This window comes from Triplophysa dalaica, chromosome 1 (assembly GCF_015846415.1).
Source record: "Triplophysa dalaica isolate WHDGS20190420 chromosome 1, ASM1584641v1, whole genome shotgun sequence".
In the NCBI taxonomy this organism is placed as follows: Eukaryota; Metazoa; Chordata; class Actinopteri; order Cypriniformes; family Nemacheilidae; genus Triplophysa; species Triplophysa dalaica.
In genome coordinates this window covers 32,452,070-32,465,360 of record NC_079542.1, presented here as the reverse complement: position 1 = coordinate 32,465,360, position 13,291 = coordinate 32,452,070, and the positions used below count along the sequence as shown (strand labels likewise).

The window sequence follows — 13,291 nt, the reverse complement described above, 5'->3', positions numbered from 1 at the left end:
AACAATTTTATTCTGCCAATAGAAAATGTTGCAAATAACCAGCAAACACTTGAATATGTTCAGTTTGTTCAGGTGGCGCGACCGCAGTCCACCCTGGTGATTTGTGTATGAGGGTTGACCCCCCGCACTAGGACATGGTAGCCTCGTAACTGCCGGAGGAAGTATTTCAGGGCCCAACATACAGCCATACTTTCGATGCAATTGTTGTGCCAATCGAGCAGATGACCTCTCCAGATCCCTTGGGCTGGACAGTCATCTAAGATCGCACCCCAGCTCATGAGGAATGCGTCTGTCGTACGCATCCTGTGATCACAACATGGACCGAGAGTGGGACCTTAAGTCAGAAACCAGGGTCTGTACAACATAGTAAGGGTGAGAAGCCCCTGGCGCGTCACCCTTGTCTGCCTCTGAAACCCCCTGGCTTTGAGCCAAAACTGAAATGGTCTCTTGTGCAGGCAGCCCAGAGGTATCACTGTGGAAGCCATTCCTAAATACATTGTATTTTACGTAGGGGAGAGAACGCTCTTTGTGGCGTTGAGTCTTAACCCGAGTGCTTTTAGATGAGATAGGATGACATCCCGTTGTCGAAGCGCTAACTCCAGAGACTGAGCTGAAACCAGCCAGTCGTCTATGTAATTCAAATGCGGATGACCTGGAGTCGCAGGGGAGCCATCCATGCATTTCGTGTATGTGCGAGGTGACAAGGCAAGGCCGAATGGAAGAACCCGATACTGGTAAGCTTCAGCCCCAAATGCGAACCACAGGAATTCCCTGTGTAGATGGCAGGATCTCTACATGAAAGTATGCATCTTTCAGATCGATTGTCATGCACCAGTCGTGGGACTGAATGTTAGACATAATCATCTTGATTGTCAACATTCTGAACTTGTGCGTCTTCTGACGCTATCCCCCATCCCTTTTGAGAACTAAAAAGTACCGGCTGTAGTTGCCTGATTCTCTGTCTGGTAGGGGAACATGTTATATGGCCCCTCAGCAGAGCTTGTAATTCTTGTGCCAACAGATGTGCTCGCTCTGGTTGCTCGGATGTGAAGACCATGCAAAAATCAAACCGCGATCCCCAGTACGAGGGAGAGGCGGGTCGGTCCTTTTTTAAAGAAAGAAAGGCGAGCACGGAGAACCTGGATGCCGAGCGCATCACAGAGTTAGCACCCTCCCTCTAGCCTAAGGTTAGCATGTTCAGACCCCAAACACTAGAAGCAGAATTCATGTCGATCCAGATCAGAGAGGAACCTCTCACAAGGAGGAACTCATCTCCTCTCTGAATCAGACATGACTAATATTAGTAACCTTTTTAAATATAAGATAAGGCTAGGTCACAGGGCTTAGACACTTTAACTCTTTACGATGTGGTTCAAACTCGAACCACTTCAATATTTCTCAAGTAATGGCCGCACGCAACCACACGCACACACACACTCACAAAGCGGTGCTTGAAGACAAAGAAACCTGATGACATGTCCGCATTCACGTGTATTTATAACCTAATTACATATTGTGTAATTAGCCACATCCCCTGCCAAGGTTATTTAAAGCCAAAATAATTTTGGGCGTGTTCGACACATGGGCTTCAGAACCGGTCGAACAAAGACTGTTCTCCTATAGCGTTTGAAACACGCAGCATAGCTTTTGATAGGGAGAAACAGATAATCCAATAACAGAGAGTGGCGAACATAAACTCAGAAACGTATAGGCAAACATAGGCCATGTTTACACTGTCAGTTTTTAATATTGACAATCGTATTTCTTAAAGATGTTAGCATGGAAATGTCCGGATCACATGTCTTTTAACAAAATCAAACAAATTCATGCAAACTAGCCAATCAATAAAGATATATCTGCACGTAACGCCTGTCAGCAAATCATAAATATAAAAAGAAAGTATATGTAGAAAGTATTATTTTTGCGATTGGTCTTTGCGAAAATCACAACAGGTGTGATTTTGTCTTTAAGGACTCAAATTGTATTTAAGACTCAAATATGAAACTAGGCAATGAAACTTAAAAAATACTCTGTTACAGGCAATTTGACTAGTTTTTCTTCAATTATTTGCTTTCGTTCAAGAAAATTTGTGTTGAGTTTCTCTGAAAAGAAATAAAACTTTGAACAAACTTTAGTCAAGTTTATAGTTTTTTCTTAAATGATTTTGTTTACATTTACATTTATGCATTTGGCAGACGCTTTTATCCAAAGTGACTTACATTGCTTTATCTTATACATTTATAAATAGGTATTTTCAACCCACAAAGCTTGTTTCAGACTTTACTTTTTTTACTCAATGGTAATTGAAAACCTACACTTTATTAAATCCATGTGCGTTTTACTGTTGAATAAATTACTAAAACCTGTCATTTTATTACAGGCAATATTCATTTATAAGGTTCTAATTGACAAAAAAAATAATAGTATTTAATTGAAGCAAGTTTTAACACAAATAATTTTGTTCAAGATAGGCTAAATCAGTTTAGTTGTGTCAACATAAGTTAGTTTGCCTTATTAAGTAGTTTATTTATCTTGATTTCATTTAACATTTTTTGGTAGAAAACACCAGTCTTTGAGGGCAAGCAAGTTGATGAAAAGTAGTTGATATGTTGATGTTATATACATTGAATCAATATAATTGTGCATCCTCAAAGATAACATTGATTCAAAGATTGATTCAAAACATTGATTTATCTGCTCTCTTACTATTTGGGAAGTGCCGTCCTATTCTCATCCTTATCAAAATGAATTAAAAAAACTTTATGTTGACATTTTTTTCTCTCATTATCTAGTCCCATGCAAAGCATGCTGGGAACTGAAAACTTCAGCAATGTTACAACTTTACACAACACATGATTAATCAATATACAACAACATTCAAGGTGTTTTCTTTTCATTTTGTCCAAGGGGAGTTTAATTTGATCCTGCCTTGATGCCCAAAGACTCCTGAGATAGGCGCAGGCTCCCCGTGACCCGAGGTAGTTCGGATAAGCGGTAGAAAATGGATGGATGGATGGATGGAGTTTAATTTGCTATTCGCCATACTAAACTAGACAAACAGAATCAATGAATTTCAATTTGACCAATGTAACAATGCACTTTAAATAAATGGCACAGTCATTTCACTTTATTCAGTGCAGGTAGAGTTGACTCCAGGACCTCAGGAACTGCTGGAACGGGACCTCCGGGACCACCAGATATGGGACCACTAGCATGGCGCCCATGACAGCTGAGGGTTATGGTGCTGTGAAGTGGAAATTGCCACAAAAACCAGGCTTGGGACCATCAACCTGGCGCATGCAGGTCAGTGTAGGGGGATTGGTCTTGCTGCAGTGGCGTAGCAAGTTTTGATTTAGATGTGACAGTCAGATTTCCATACCATGCTGTTACACCATATCTTATCAAACTTAAAATAAAATCGTCTGATTTACCCCAAATACCTTTAACCTTCGCAAAAAGCATAACCTCTGCTGCAGTCTAGAACAAAGATTGTTGACATGAAAAGACCAACTCAACAAATTGTCCATGTAGACACCCAAGTGTTTATGTGATGTAACCTGTTCATTAGGTTAATCAGGACCGTAATCCCCCACAGCAGTATGCAGTAAACTCAGTATTGCTGTATCATCAGAAAATGTAATAAAAAAATTATTATCCTGAACTGAGACACACTCATTGTTATATATCGTAAACAGAATGGGTGAGCTAACACACCTGCGGTGTCCCCTTATTGGTGATTTTCACCTCAGAGGGACAATCATTTACCCTTACTGTACGATTAGTTAAAGGTGAATAAAAGCATTTAATAGAGAAGGGGTTCACTTTCAGTTCTATCAGTTTATTGGTTTATATCCTAGTGTGGAGTGTATTAAATGCTGAACTAAAATCTATAAAAAGTAAACGCACGTATGCTTGGGTATCCTCTAGGTGTCTATTTACCAAATGAGAAATGCACTTAATGGCATCCTCAGTCCCTCCTCTGGCCTTATAAGCAAACTGAAATGGGTCAAGTGATAATTTATCCTCCTCTTTCAAAACATTTACTACTAGTCTTTCAGACATTTCATAATGTTTGAGCTATAGGTCTAAAATCACAGTTATCAACTTGGCACTTTTTCTTGGGAACCGGCATGATTATGGATTTTTTCCACAATGAAGGAATAGTATGCATGTCTTAAGATCTCTGAAAAATTGGACAGAATGCTGGTGTAAGTTCATCAGCACAAGTTTATAACAAAAAGCAGAGATTCCACCAGGACCCGTAGATTTTTGCCACATATGCATTTAAATAACGAAAGACCTCCACATGGCCATGCTCACCCTCATCAAACAACAAAGACAATTGTTATTTAGAGGTAAAGAATAACTATTTTTTACATATGCATGGGATATATTTCAACCTTTGCATGCTTGTAAGTAAAATATGAACTAAAGCAGATGTTTTGTCTGACTTACCAAAAGTTTACTGTGTCTATTTTGTCTTCCGACTGTAAAACACATAAAAATTATACAGTTCAACTGTTAATGAAAGCCATAGATGCTTAAGCACCTTTTAGTGTTGATTTAGTACATTGTTTTGTAGTAAAAATAAAATTGTTTCTACTGCTCAATTGATTTATCTTTGTCTTGGCAAACATGGATCCTTTTCAAATATTGATCTTTGTAAAACTTAAAATTGGATGTCAAAACGTAGTTTTCCTTCCCACATCCAGTGGAAGTTTAGCTAAAGTGTACAGCATACACAATAAGGACATTCCACGACTTTATTTATAGCTATTAAGACACCGCAATGTCCATTTCTTGAATCTTTTCAATTGATTGGTTCTATAGAATTGCAATGAACAATCGGAAAGCAGCCCTTGTATGTTGAGCTCTTGACCAATTCATTTATTATTGGATCAATTACAATTTGTATTGCAATAGCTTTTAAACAAAAAACATGGATAAACTATGGTAACTGCGAAGAGGACATGGTAAATTTGTGGTTATTATGGTTTTAGACTGCGGTTATAGAAGTAAGAGCTCAAATAATAGACGGTGTCGTACTTCTCTGCCAGGACATCATTAACTATTAAAAACAAATAAGTAAAATAACTTTTTATCAATTCAGTATGTCCAGTCCTATTCACAGATGTACTTACAGTGTAGCTGTCATTCCTAAACTCAACATAAAGCTCATGAGTGTGTACACTTTAAGACAATATTTATGTTTGTAAAAAGTTTAATAATATACACGAATACATTTTAACACTGTTATTTGGAGCTTTTTTTCAACGTTTCCCCTAATGGCATCCAGTAATATTGAGGCAATGTTAAGATAAAACATTTATTTAACTAAACACCAATATATTAAGAAGCAAGGTGCTATAAAGCAATCATACAACAAAAGGAGCCCCAAGCTGACCCCACGACCCCACATGTAGGTATAAGCAATATAGAGAATGAATAGAAAAGACTGCACCAAGCTTTGTTTATGATTTCTTGCAAAGTCAAGGCTGGTAACAACAGTTTATCTCACAAAAAGCTCAGCAGCAAAAGGCACAAACCCGGCATGGAGATCATAGAGGACAGAAGATTGGAACTATAAACAGATGTGAGGAAAATGGTTAATAATACAAAACACTGTCTAAAGAGTGGGTTTTCTAGAAAACCATTTAATTGTACATATTTTTATATATATTTTTGAATGCAGTTTTGGTTGCATGTTTTGTGTATGTAATTAAAAATATATATAATAGCAGTACTGACGTTAAAGTTCTAGGGAAAAATTAAGTTAATGAAAACTTAATTTCATTCAGTTTTAAATGTTGCATTTTAATCATCAATTTTATTTCATTCATTGTTGTAAAGGCAGCTTACATTAAGCAGTATATGACGTGGTGTTATTGGTATTATAATACAAAGTATTGTTGTCGATGTACACTGGTGTAACCAAACTAAATTTGTAGTCGTACACTGTAAAAAAATACTGTTTTTGAAATACGTCAAATTTACAGTAAAAACAGGAGAATTTTTTGTTTTTTACAGACAAAAAACTGTTAATTTAGAAAATATTTCTGCCGCCCCAGCTGCAAGAATATTTCAGTTTTTTTTACTACTCTATTGTGTATCAATATTATGTTATTCTATATAAGTAGTACTAACTGTCAAAATAGATGTCTAAAGGTTTACTGTTTACATTGCTGTTTATTAAAAGATGCATAAATGGATGTTTACCTGGAAAAACATGGTCCCTGTTTGTCACTTTCACTACGAGTAGCTTTGATATTTTTCACGTTCACTGTTGGGCATGCTACAGAATTTGTCTGAAGAAGCCCTGAGATATCTAAGACAAAGTGATTGTAGTAGAGCTCAGTTTCCTTTTAATCCATTAAGGTGCCTTTAAATCCAACCTTTATTCTGAGACATACATATCAAAACTTACCTTGCATGCTAATGAGAACGATGACATCACCACCTTTGATGAACTCAAAGTTTTTTCTTAAGAGGAATTCATTGTTGATATCCTGATCATTGTTGATGTTCACGCGAGGACCCGCAAATACACTCTCATTGCCAATAATGGTTTGATTTCCACTCAATCGAGGATTGTCCCAGACATACCTGCCACCTGTATTAAAAAACATGTTTTTTATATTTAGCTAGTTTCCCACCATCTATAAACCTGGTTTACTTGTTTTTCAGTAGTTGGCCAATATTCGCTTAAATAAAAGTAAGGTCTCACCTGAAGTCAAAGTCGGGTCAGTGGTGATGCTTTCCTCATAAGACATGCGCTTTTGCATGTTTGGATTCTGATCGAAAATCTGAAAGGTCACTTGCCTCCACGGACAGGGCCACTGCAGCTGCCCATCGAACGCACCGGATACCAGACGAAAAGACATAGTGTAGTAATTGGCCATATTTCTCAATAAAACCTGATAGCGATAACCTTCGCTAGAGTAGTACAGCGGACTGTATACGTAAGAACCAATCCGTGCGTCGATCATGAGCTTCTCAAAATTCCTTATCTGCCATATTTGGGGGCACTCGGCCTGTGAAACATTGATATCGTCCAACGAAAATCCTCCGCTGGACTTCCCAGCATTTTTACGAGCCTCAAACTCGAGCTTGAAGTCGTTCTTGGCATTTAGCGGCACATGGTGCAGCCGCCAGTGGTTATCAGGGGGTCCTGCAGAAAATTGGAAGAAGGAATTTTTGAGGATATAACAACTTGGTCAAAGGATCTTTTTAACAGAAAAGAAGGTGTTTAATGACTGTCTATTTTGGTTGAGACTACATTCATAATGTATCACCGCCTCTCTATGCCACATTGTTCAATAATGTGAGCAGTGCATAAAACGGTGCAGTCGTGGCCTAATGGTTAGTGAGTCGGACTCTTGACCAGAAGGTTGCCTGTTCGATTCTCAAGGGCAAGGCACCTTTGCCCCGCTCTCTGGGTGCTGCAGTGATAGCTGCCCATGGGTGTATGTGTGTTCACTACTCACTGGATGGGTTAAATGAAGACATTTTGGTTATGGGTCACCATATCTGACAAATAGGTCACTTTACTAACCTGTGATCTGATCCATAATTTTCGAAGTTCCTCTGTTGTCTGATTTGTCCTGATATTCCCTGATCCAGATGTTGAGCTGGTCAAACTCACTGCCGCTGTGATAGTAATAGAACTGCAGGCATTGAATTTTGCAATCTCTGGTCGGGGTCATTTTAGTGCTCTCCAGTCGAGCCGAGTCGCTCTCATTTCTGCCCTCGGCACTGAAGTGCATGAAAAGAGACTTTCCTGCACGTGACAGAAGAAAAAATGCCATGGGTGGGGAGGAACAAGAAAACGATAACATCATTTTCCAGTAATACATATTTCAAAAAACTCAAATCTCACCCTTCGACTCTTTGCCCAAGTAGGTGTGGTCGGTCACGTTGACTCCGTCGACTGAACTCACTGTCCGCCATCCATGTTTAACTGTGGAACAGACCTGCATCTGACAAAGGGATGCGTCATCAAAACTGCAGCGGCTCAGGAATGAGGTGGATGAGTCTGTAGCACAAACAAAATTTATAACGCGTAAACACATTTCTTGATTTTATTCGGAATTTCACAAAACATTTTTTTTGTAACTACTTTTTAAATGATGCATCGAAAAACGTAACACTTTTGGGACAAATAAGCTTAAATAAAGCATCACACCAAAAGGAGAGAAGTATTATAAGTCTATGAAAATGTATCATTATAGAATACGTTTACGGTTATGCCTACATTATCACAAAAATATTAACAGTATTTTTGTGTCTACATTTTTTTACATTTTATAAGAAAATATTATAATATACAATTGTATCTTTTTATAACTATTTTAATAGTTCTTCAATTAAATTTAATATATTAATAACTGTCTTTTGTGTTGTTAAACCTTTTTTTTATAATTCTGTGGACCCTCTGTAACTCCTTTAAAGCCCCTGGGGATCTCAGACCCAAGTTTAAAAACTCTACTTTCCCATTTTTTGCTTTAAATTTAATAATAAATAGTTGTCAGCTCTATCGGCCACATTTTGACAGGTAAACTTTTGGACACATGGTAAAGCAATGATCACATTTTCTGGGAATGATTTATTTAGTTTATATTGGACATAAAAGATCCAAAAATATTTTTTTACCGAACCGTGTGGTTTCATAAAAAACCTTTAACATTCCAAGACACATTCAGTTGCACAAAATGTTCTTTGCAGTTCTACAGTCCATTAATGGTTAGAAAATAAATGGTTATTTTAGGAACTTTTGACTGAAATGTTCAGTTGTGAATAACTTTTTTAGCTCCTATATTTTTAATAGTGCACTCCAAAAGCCCTGATGGTATTTATTTTACATAAATACAATATAATACAGGAAAAATACTTACTGCATTTATAGAGCCCATTGAGCTCAAAAGCATCGTATTCACTCATTTCTATACGCTGACCAATCAAATCTTGAAACTCAGGCTGTTTGGTGATGATTGTGGACCCCTTACCGTTGCTGAAATATTGTTTACCGTAATGCATCACAGACAAGTAGTCATACGGGGTGCTTTGAACACTACTCATACTCTCAGTGACTTTATTGAAATTGCTCGCAAAACCTGAAAAGAAAGACCACGATGTTAGAAGGCTGGTTATCAATACATGAGTGACATTCATAAAATGTGAAAAGTTACAGAGCAACCTTTTATGATGTTTTCATATTTTATTGTCACATAATTATCTCTGTCATATCTTGATTGCTCGTGGAAAAATCCCAGCGCATGAAGAAACTCGTGCTCAACGATCGATAGAAATCCACAGCCGTTTCCAATAGATAGAGCCTGACCCCGGGAATTTAATCGGCCAACATATGACCAGCACCTGAAAAATCATTGAGAATATCTAGATATATATAGCTGCGTATTGTGTATGTTTATGTACTCAGATGTTCTGTATTCTAAATAAACTTATGATGAATATATGGATTAGTAAATGCAAATACAGTATATACCCCTCATCCTTCTCCACAGAAATGTAAAAATCTTCTGTTGTCCTGGGCTTAAAGTCAATACACGATTTGAGTCTGAACTGCTCAAATGCCCTCAGTATAACTCCTCTATAGTTCATACCTATAACCTCAATGAAAATACATCATGTTGGAAGATGAAAATCACATATATTCAAAAATATTTCCAATTCATTTCATACTCAGATTTGAATTCAGCACGTAGGGCACAGGGATTTTCCACAGGGATTGATTTCCAAGAATTGAACTCTTTTCCCTTGACTTTGAAGCGGAGAGATTTAATAGGACTATTATAATTTTTTAATGTTTACATTTATTTTATAACTTTCTTATACTGAAACTCACCACCATGATGTCTCCCTCCAGAAGATTTAAACCTAATTTCATAAACAGGTGTTAATTTTAAACATCCTTATGCATTGTGTAACATGATTTTAAAAACAAGAGATGCATAAGACACACTGGTTTGAGCTGAAATCAGAAATTTTGAGGAGATCGGAAGCATAAAAGGACGAGTGACCGTAGTGTACGACGAGAGAGAACCAGGCCTAGATTTTTTTTCATGCCAGTTCCCGCCTCCTTCTTACCATTCCTTGAATTTGTTACAGCGTTCATCATGTGTTGCAATTGGAATGCCTACCATCATTACAGTTTACAGGTTATATATTATATAAGTGTATAGATAGAGATGGCAGGGATTTTACCTTACCAGTTTGAGCCCGAGTCTGACGAAGAAACATCCAAAGACGATAGTAGATTGACAATAATACATTTAACACTTAAATTAGCCGAGTTCATAGCTAGATTAACAAACTATAATACCCCAGAAATACCGGTACATGTCAACATTAGCGTTAAAAGCATTAGCTTTTATTGAATTATTGAAGCAATCTTTGGTGAAATGACGCGCGCACAGCAAAACGCTGGGGTTATACTCCTTTGGTGTCATTTGAAAATGAATTGGTAGCCATTGTTGCCTCAGAAGTTCTTCCTTTGGTAGTTTAAGTGAGACGCACTTAGTTTCACAAAGTAGAACACAGGTTTCAGACGGCACACACATCACAAACGAGTGACAGTGTTTTGGGGAGGAGAGTGTGAAGTTTTCACGGCAGTCCCAGCAAAACGTAGTCGGGGACTATATCTAGTGACGTAGATACGCAGTGGTAAGAGACACGTCTCGTTTGCGTGATTCAGAGTCCACTCCCTTTTTTTTACAAGCCAATAACTTTATTCACCTTAGGACTTGCATCTTGGCAGGCTGCTTTCAAACACGGCAACATAACACACTGCATGAAATGTCATTTTCATGATCTAATGCTACTTGCCCTTTAATTAACTTCTTGATGTAATACAGTGGCGTTACCTTTGTTTATCTCAGAAATGTCCTTCAGTTCCTCAATCCTGACTTCAGTTCCTCATTAACAGAAAAGATAAAGAATAATGTACATTATGTCGTATTCAGAAAATACCACAGAAGAAAAAGTAAAACATCACTGCTCCAACCCAGCCTACTGGGAACGGTCTCAAAACTATGGTCAGCATTCTTGATAAGTTCTCTCAATGTTTAAAAAAAATGCTCTTGTTGCATTTAAAGAGCGTTTTAATGTTCTAAAAACACTACAAAAACATTGGTGTAAAATGTTATTCTTACATTGTTAGTGAAATGTTTAAAAAACATTTAGAAGAAACATTTTCATAACATGATGCAAATAATTAATATAATCTCGTAACCATTTCATATGAATCTGTACAATCTTTTTCATACGTTTTAATACGATTGGCTTTCAAGTCCGTGACGGTTGAGTTTAAGAGATGGGCTTCATTATTTATTTTTCGGAAAATCATATGTTTTTGTACAAATCACAACATTCGAGTTCTTGCAGATTAGCATATACCAAGTAAATAGTTACGAATTCCTGTGAGATCAGGCTGAGATGTTCTTAGAACATATTTTGCTCAGATGCATCATAGCATTTTCTCATGCTAAATAATATGTCGTCAAAACATGATAATTCATTGTACATTGTACTGTTTACTCAGTTGAAACGTAACTCAACAATACATCTCAGTGACTTATTGGAGCTGTACTCACCAATTACATCTGGTGAAGGCTGAGTAAACAAATGATAAATATTTTAATCATCATTATGTACACACGCACACACGGACCACTTCTGAATTTTTCTAAATATCACATAGGTTTGTATTGTATTATTGTTATTAAATTAGTATTAACTCACCATCAATGATGCAGGGCAAAAAGCCAAGCTCAGCAGAACACAAGCCCTCAAAATCATTTTGACTGTAAATCATATTCATTCAGTTTCATGTTTACTCATGTTAACATCATCATTATTTTACTTCTTATTTTAAACTCAGACATTTAAAATAAAGGATCTACTCAATTTCTATGAAACATAATTACCTGCAAAAACCTGATCTGCAATCACCCACTTTGACAAGTAAAGTGCAAACTAAAATCTCTTCCTGTATTGGAGTTCTTTTGTAGTTGTCACTCTCTTTTTTTTAATCTGACTCAGTCTCTTAGGCCACTCCTTGTCTAAGAGAGAAATGTGGGCTAATTTGTATTGAATTATGATACACTAGAATACATATGATAATGCCATCCAATTTATTATTAAAACTTCTACATGAGCCGCCAGAAAAAAAACTTTCACCGCCAGTAAATAGTCATGTTTTACTTTGCGCTAGACAACGGAGTATAAACCACACAGGGTTTAATGTCTCCACAGGAACACAGTCACACACCAACAAAACAATAGCAGACACGGAACTGAGGAACACACAGGGCTTAAATACATTGGGAAACGCAATCAAGTGAATCTGAATCAGGTGAGGGACTAATTTACTAAGGACATCAGAAACAGAAGGCAAAAACAAAACAAAACGGAGTACAACTGTGACATCATGTGTGTTAATCTCAGTTTTCCATGTTTTCCCTGTTTCATTAAAAGACTTCAAATTTTGGATTATTGCATGATGCGTGTTTTGATTGTCGTTCACTCATTTCTGACAAATAATAGTATAATTATTATAATAATAATCGTGGCATTACGCCTCTCTGTTTTGACAAGGAACCGGTGGAATGCAAATAGCCTAAGAGAAAAGACGACCAGATGAGACAAAAACACTACAATATTACACCTCTTGTTAAAGCTTTTTTTATAGAAATACAGAATGATCATAGAGATTGCAAATAAATTGTATGTATATAAGCAGTAGTGTATAGTAACAATAAATTAGTTTCTCATGACTATCAACGCCTACGTACGGGTTGCTGATAATACGTCATATGTCACAGAGCATATGAGTCATATGACAATAATATGGCGAATGCAGTATGTCTGAAATGTATTCATACTACTCCCACTCATACTACATAGGACTTACAGTTTTAATGGTTGATAGGTAGGTTACAGTATGGGATTTTGACCCAAACAGACTGACGGACACCACAAACAGTCACAGGAACCCCGAAACTCGAGGTATGGTTTTCTTGCGCTTGGAACCGTGGCTAGAAAATCAGTTCATATTATCTTGTTATTTAGCTGTTCTGCAATCACTTGCGACACTCTCTTATCTATATACAGTATATTCTGTTTTTGTAATCCACACTTTGTTTCTCATACAGTACATTGTGCTGCGAGACGAAGTGGATTCTGACAGCAATCTGGATTTTGACGCTCGCTTGTATGGTGGCTCTGAATCAAAACACCTCTCAAAATGCTCGCTACTGATGCGTAAAATGCAGAA

At 37.1% G+C, this 13,291-nt stretch overlaps 1 protein-coding gene across 2 annotated transcripts; it reads right to left on the bottom strand.

The window, feature by feature from the left end:
* Window positions 1-5,051: 5,051 nt before the first annotated feature.
* On the bottom strand, window positions 5,052-11,984 carry LOC130429090 (meprin A subunit beta-like). Of its 2 annotated transcripts, none has more exons than XM_056757495.1 (15): window positions 11,943-11,984; window positions 11,758-11,819; window positions 11,610-11,628; window positions 10,881-10,931; window positions 9,863-9,894; window positions 9,700-9,778; window positions 9,503-9,620; window positions 9,194-9,372; window positions 8,892-9,110; window positions 7,877-8,032; window positions 7,553-7,777; window positions 6,725-7,168; window positions 6,425-6,610; window positions 6,217-6,325; window positions 5,052-5,581 (listed from the first exon to the last, which is right to left on the bottom strand). In XM_056757495.1, the coding sequence occupies exons 2-15, from the start codon at window positions 11,812-11,814 to the stop codon at window positions 5,515-5,517; spliced, it is 1,941 nt and encodes a 646-aa protein (XP_056613473.1). In that variant the 5' UTR covers window positions 11,815-11,819; window positions 11,943-11,984; the 3' UTR covers window positions 5,052-5,514. The 2 variants fall into 2 exon arrangements, with proteins under 2 accessions (XP_056613473.1, XP_056613548.1); XM_056757570.1 differs by having other exon boundaries at window positions 10,881-10,922; window positions 11,943-11,960.
* Between the last annotated feature and the right edge of the window lie 1,307 nt (window positions 11,985-13,291).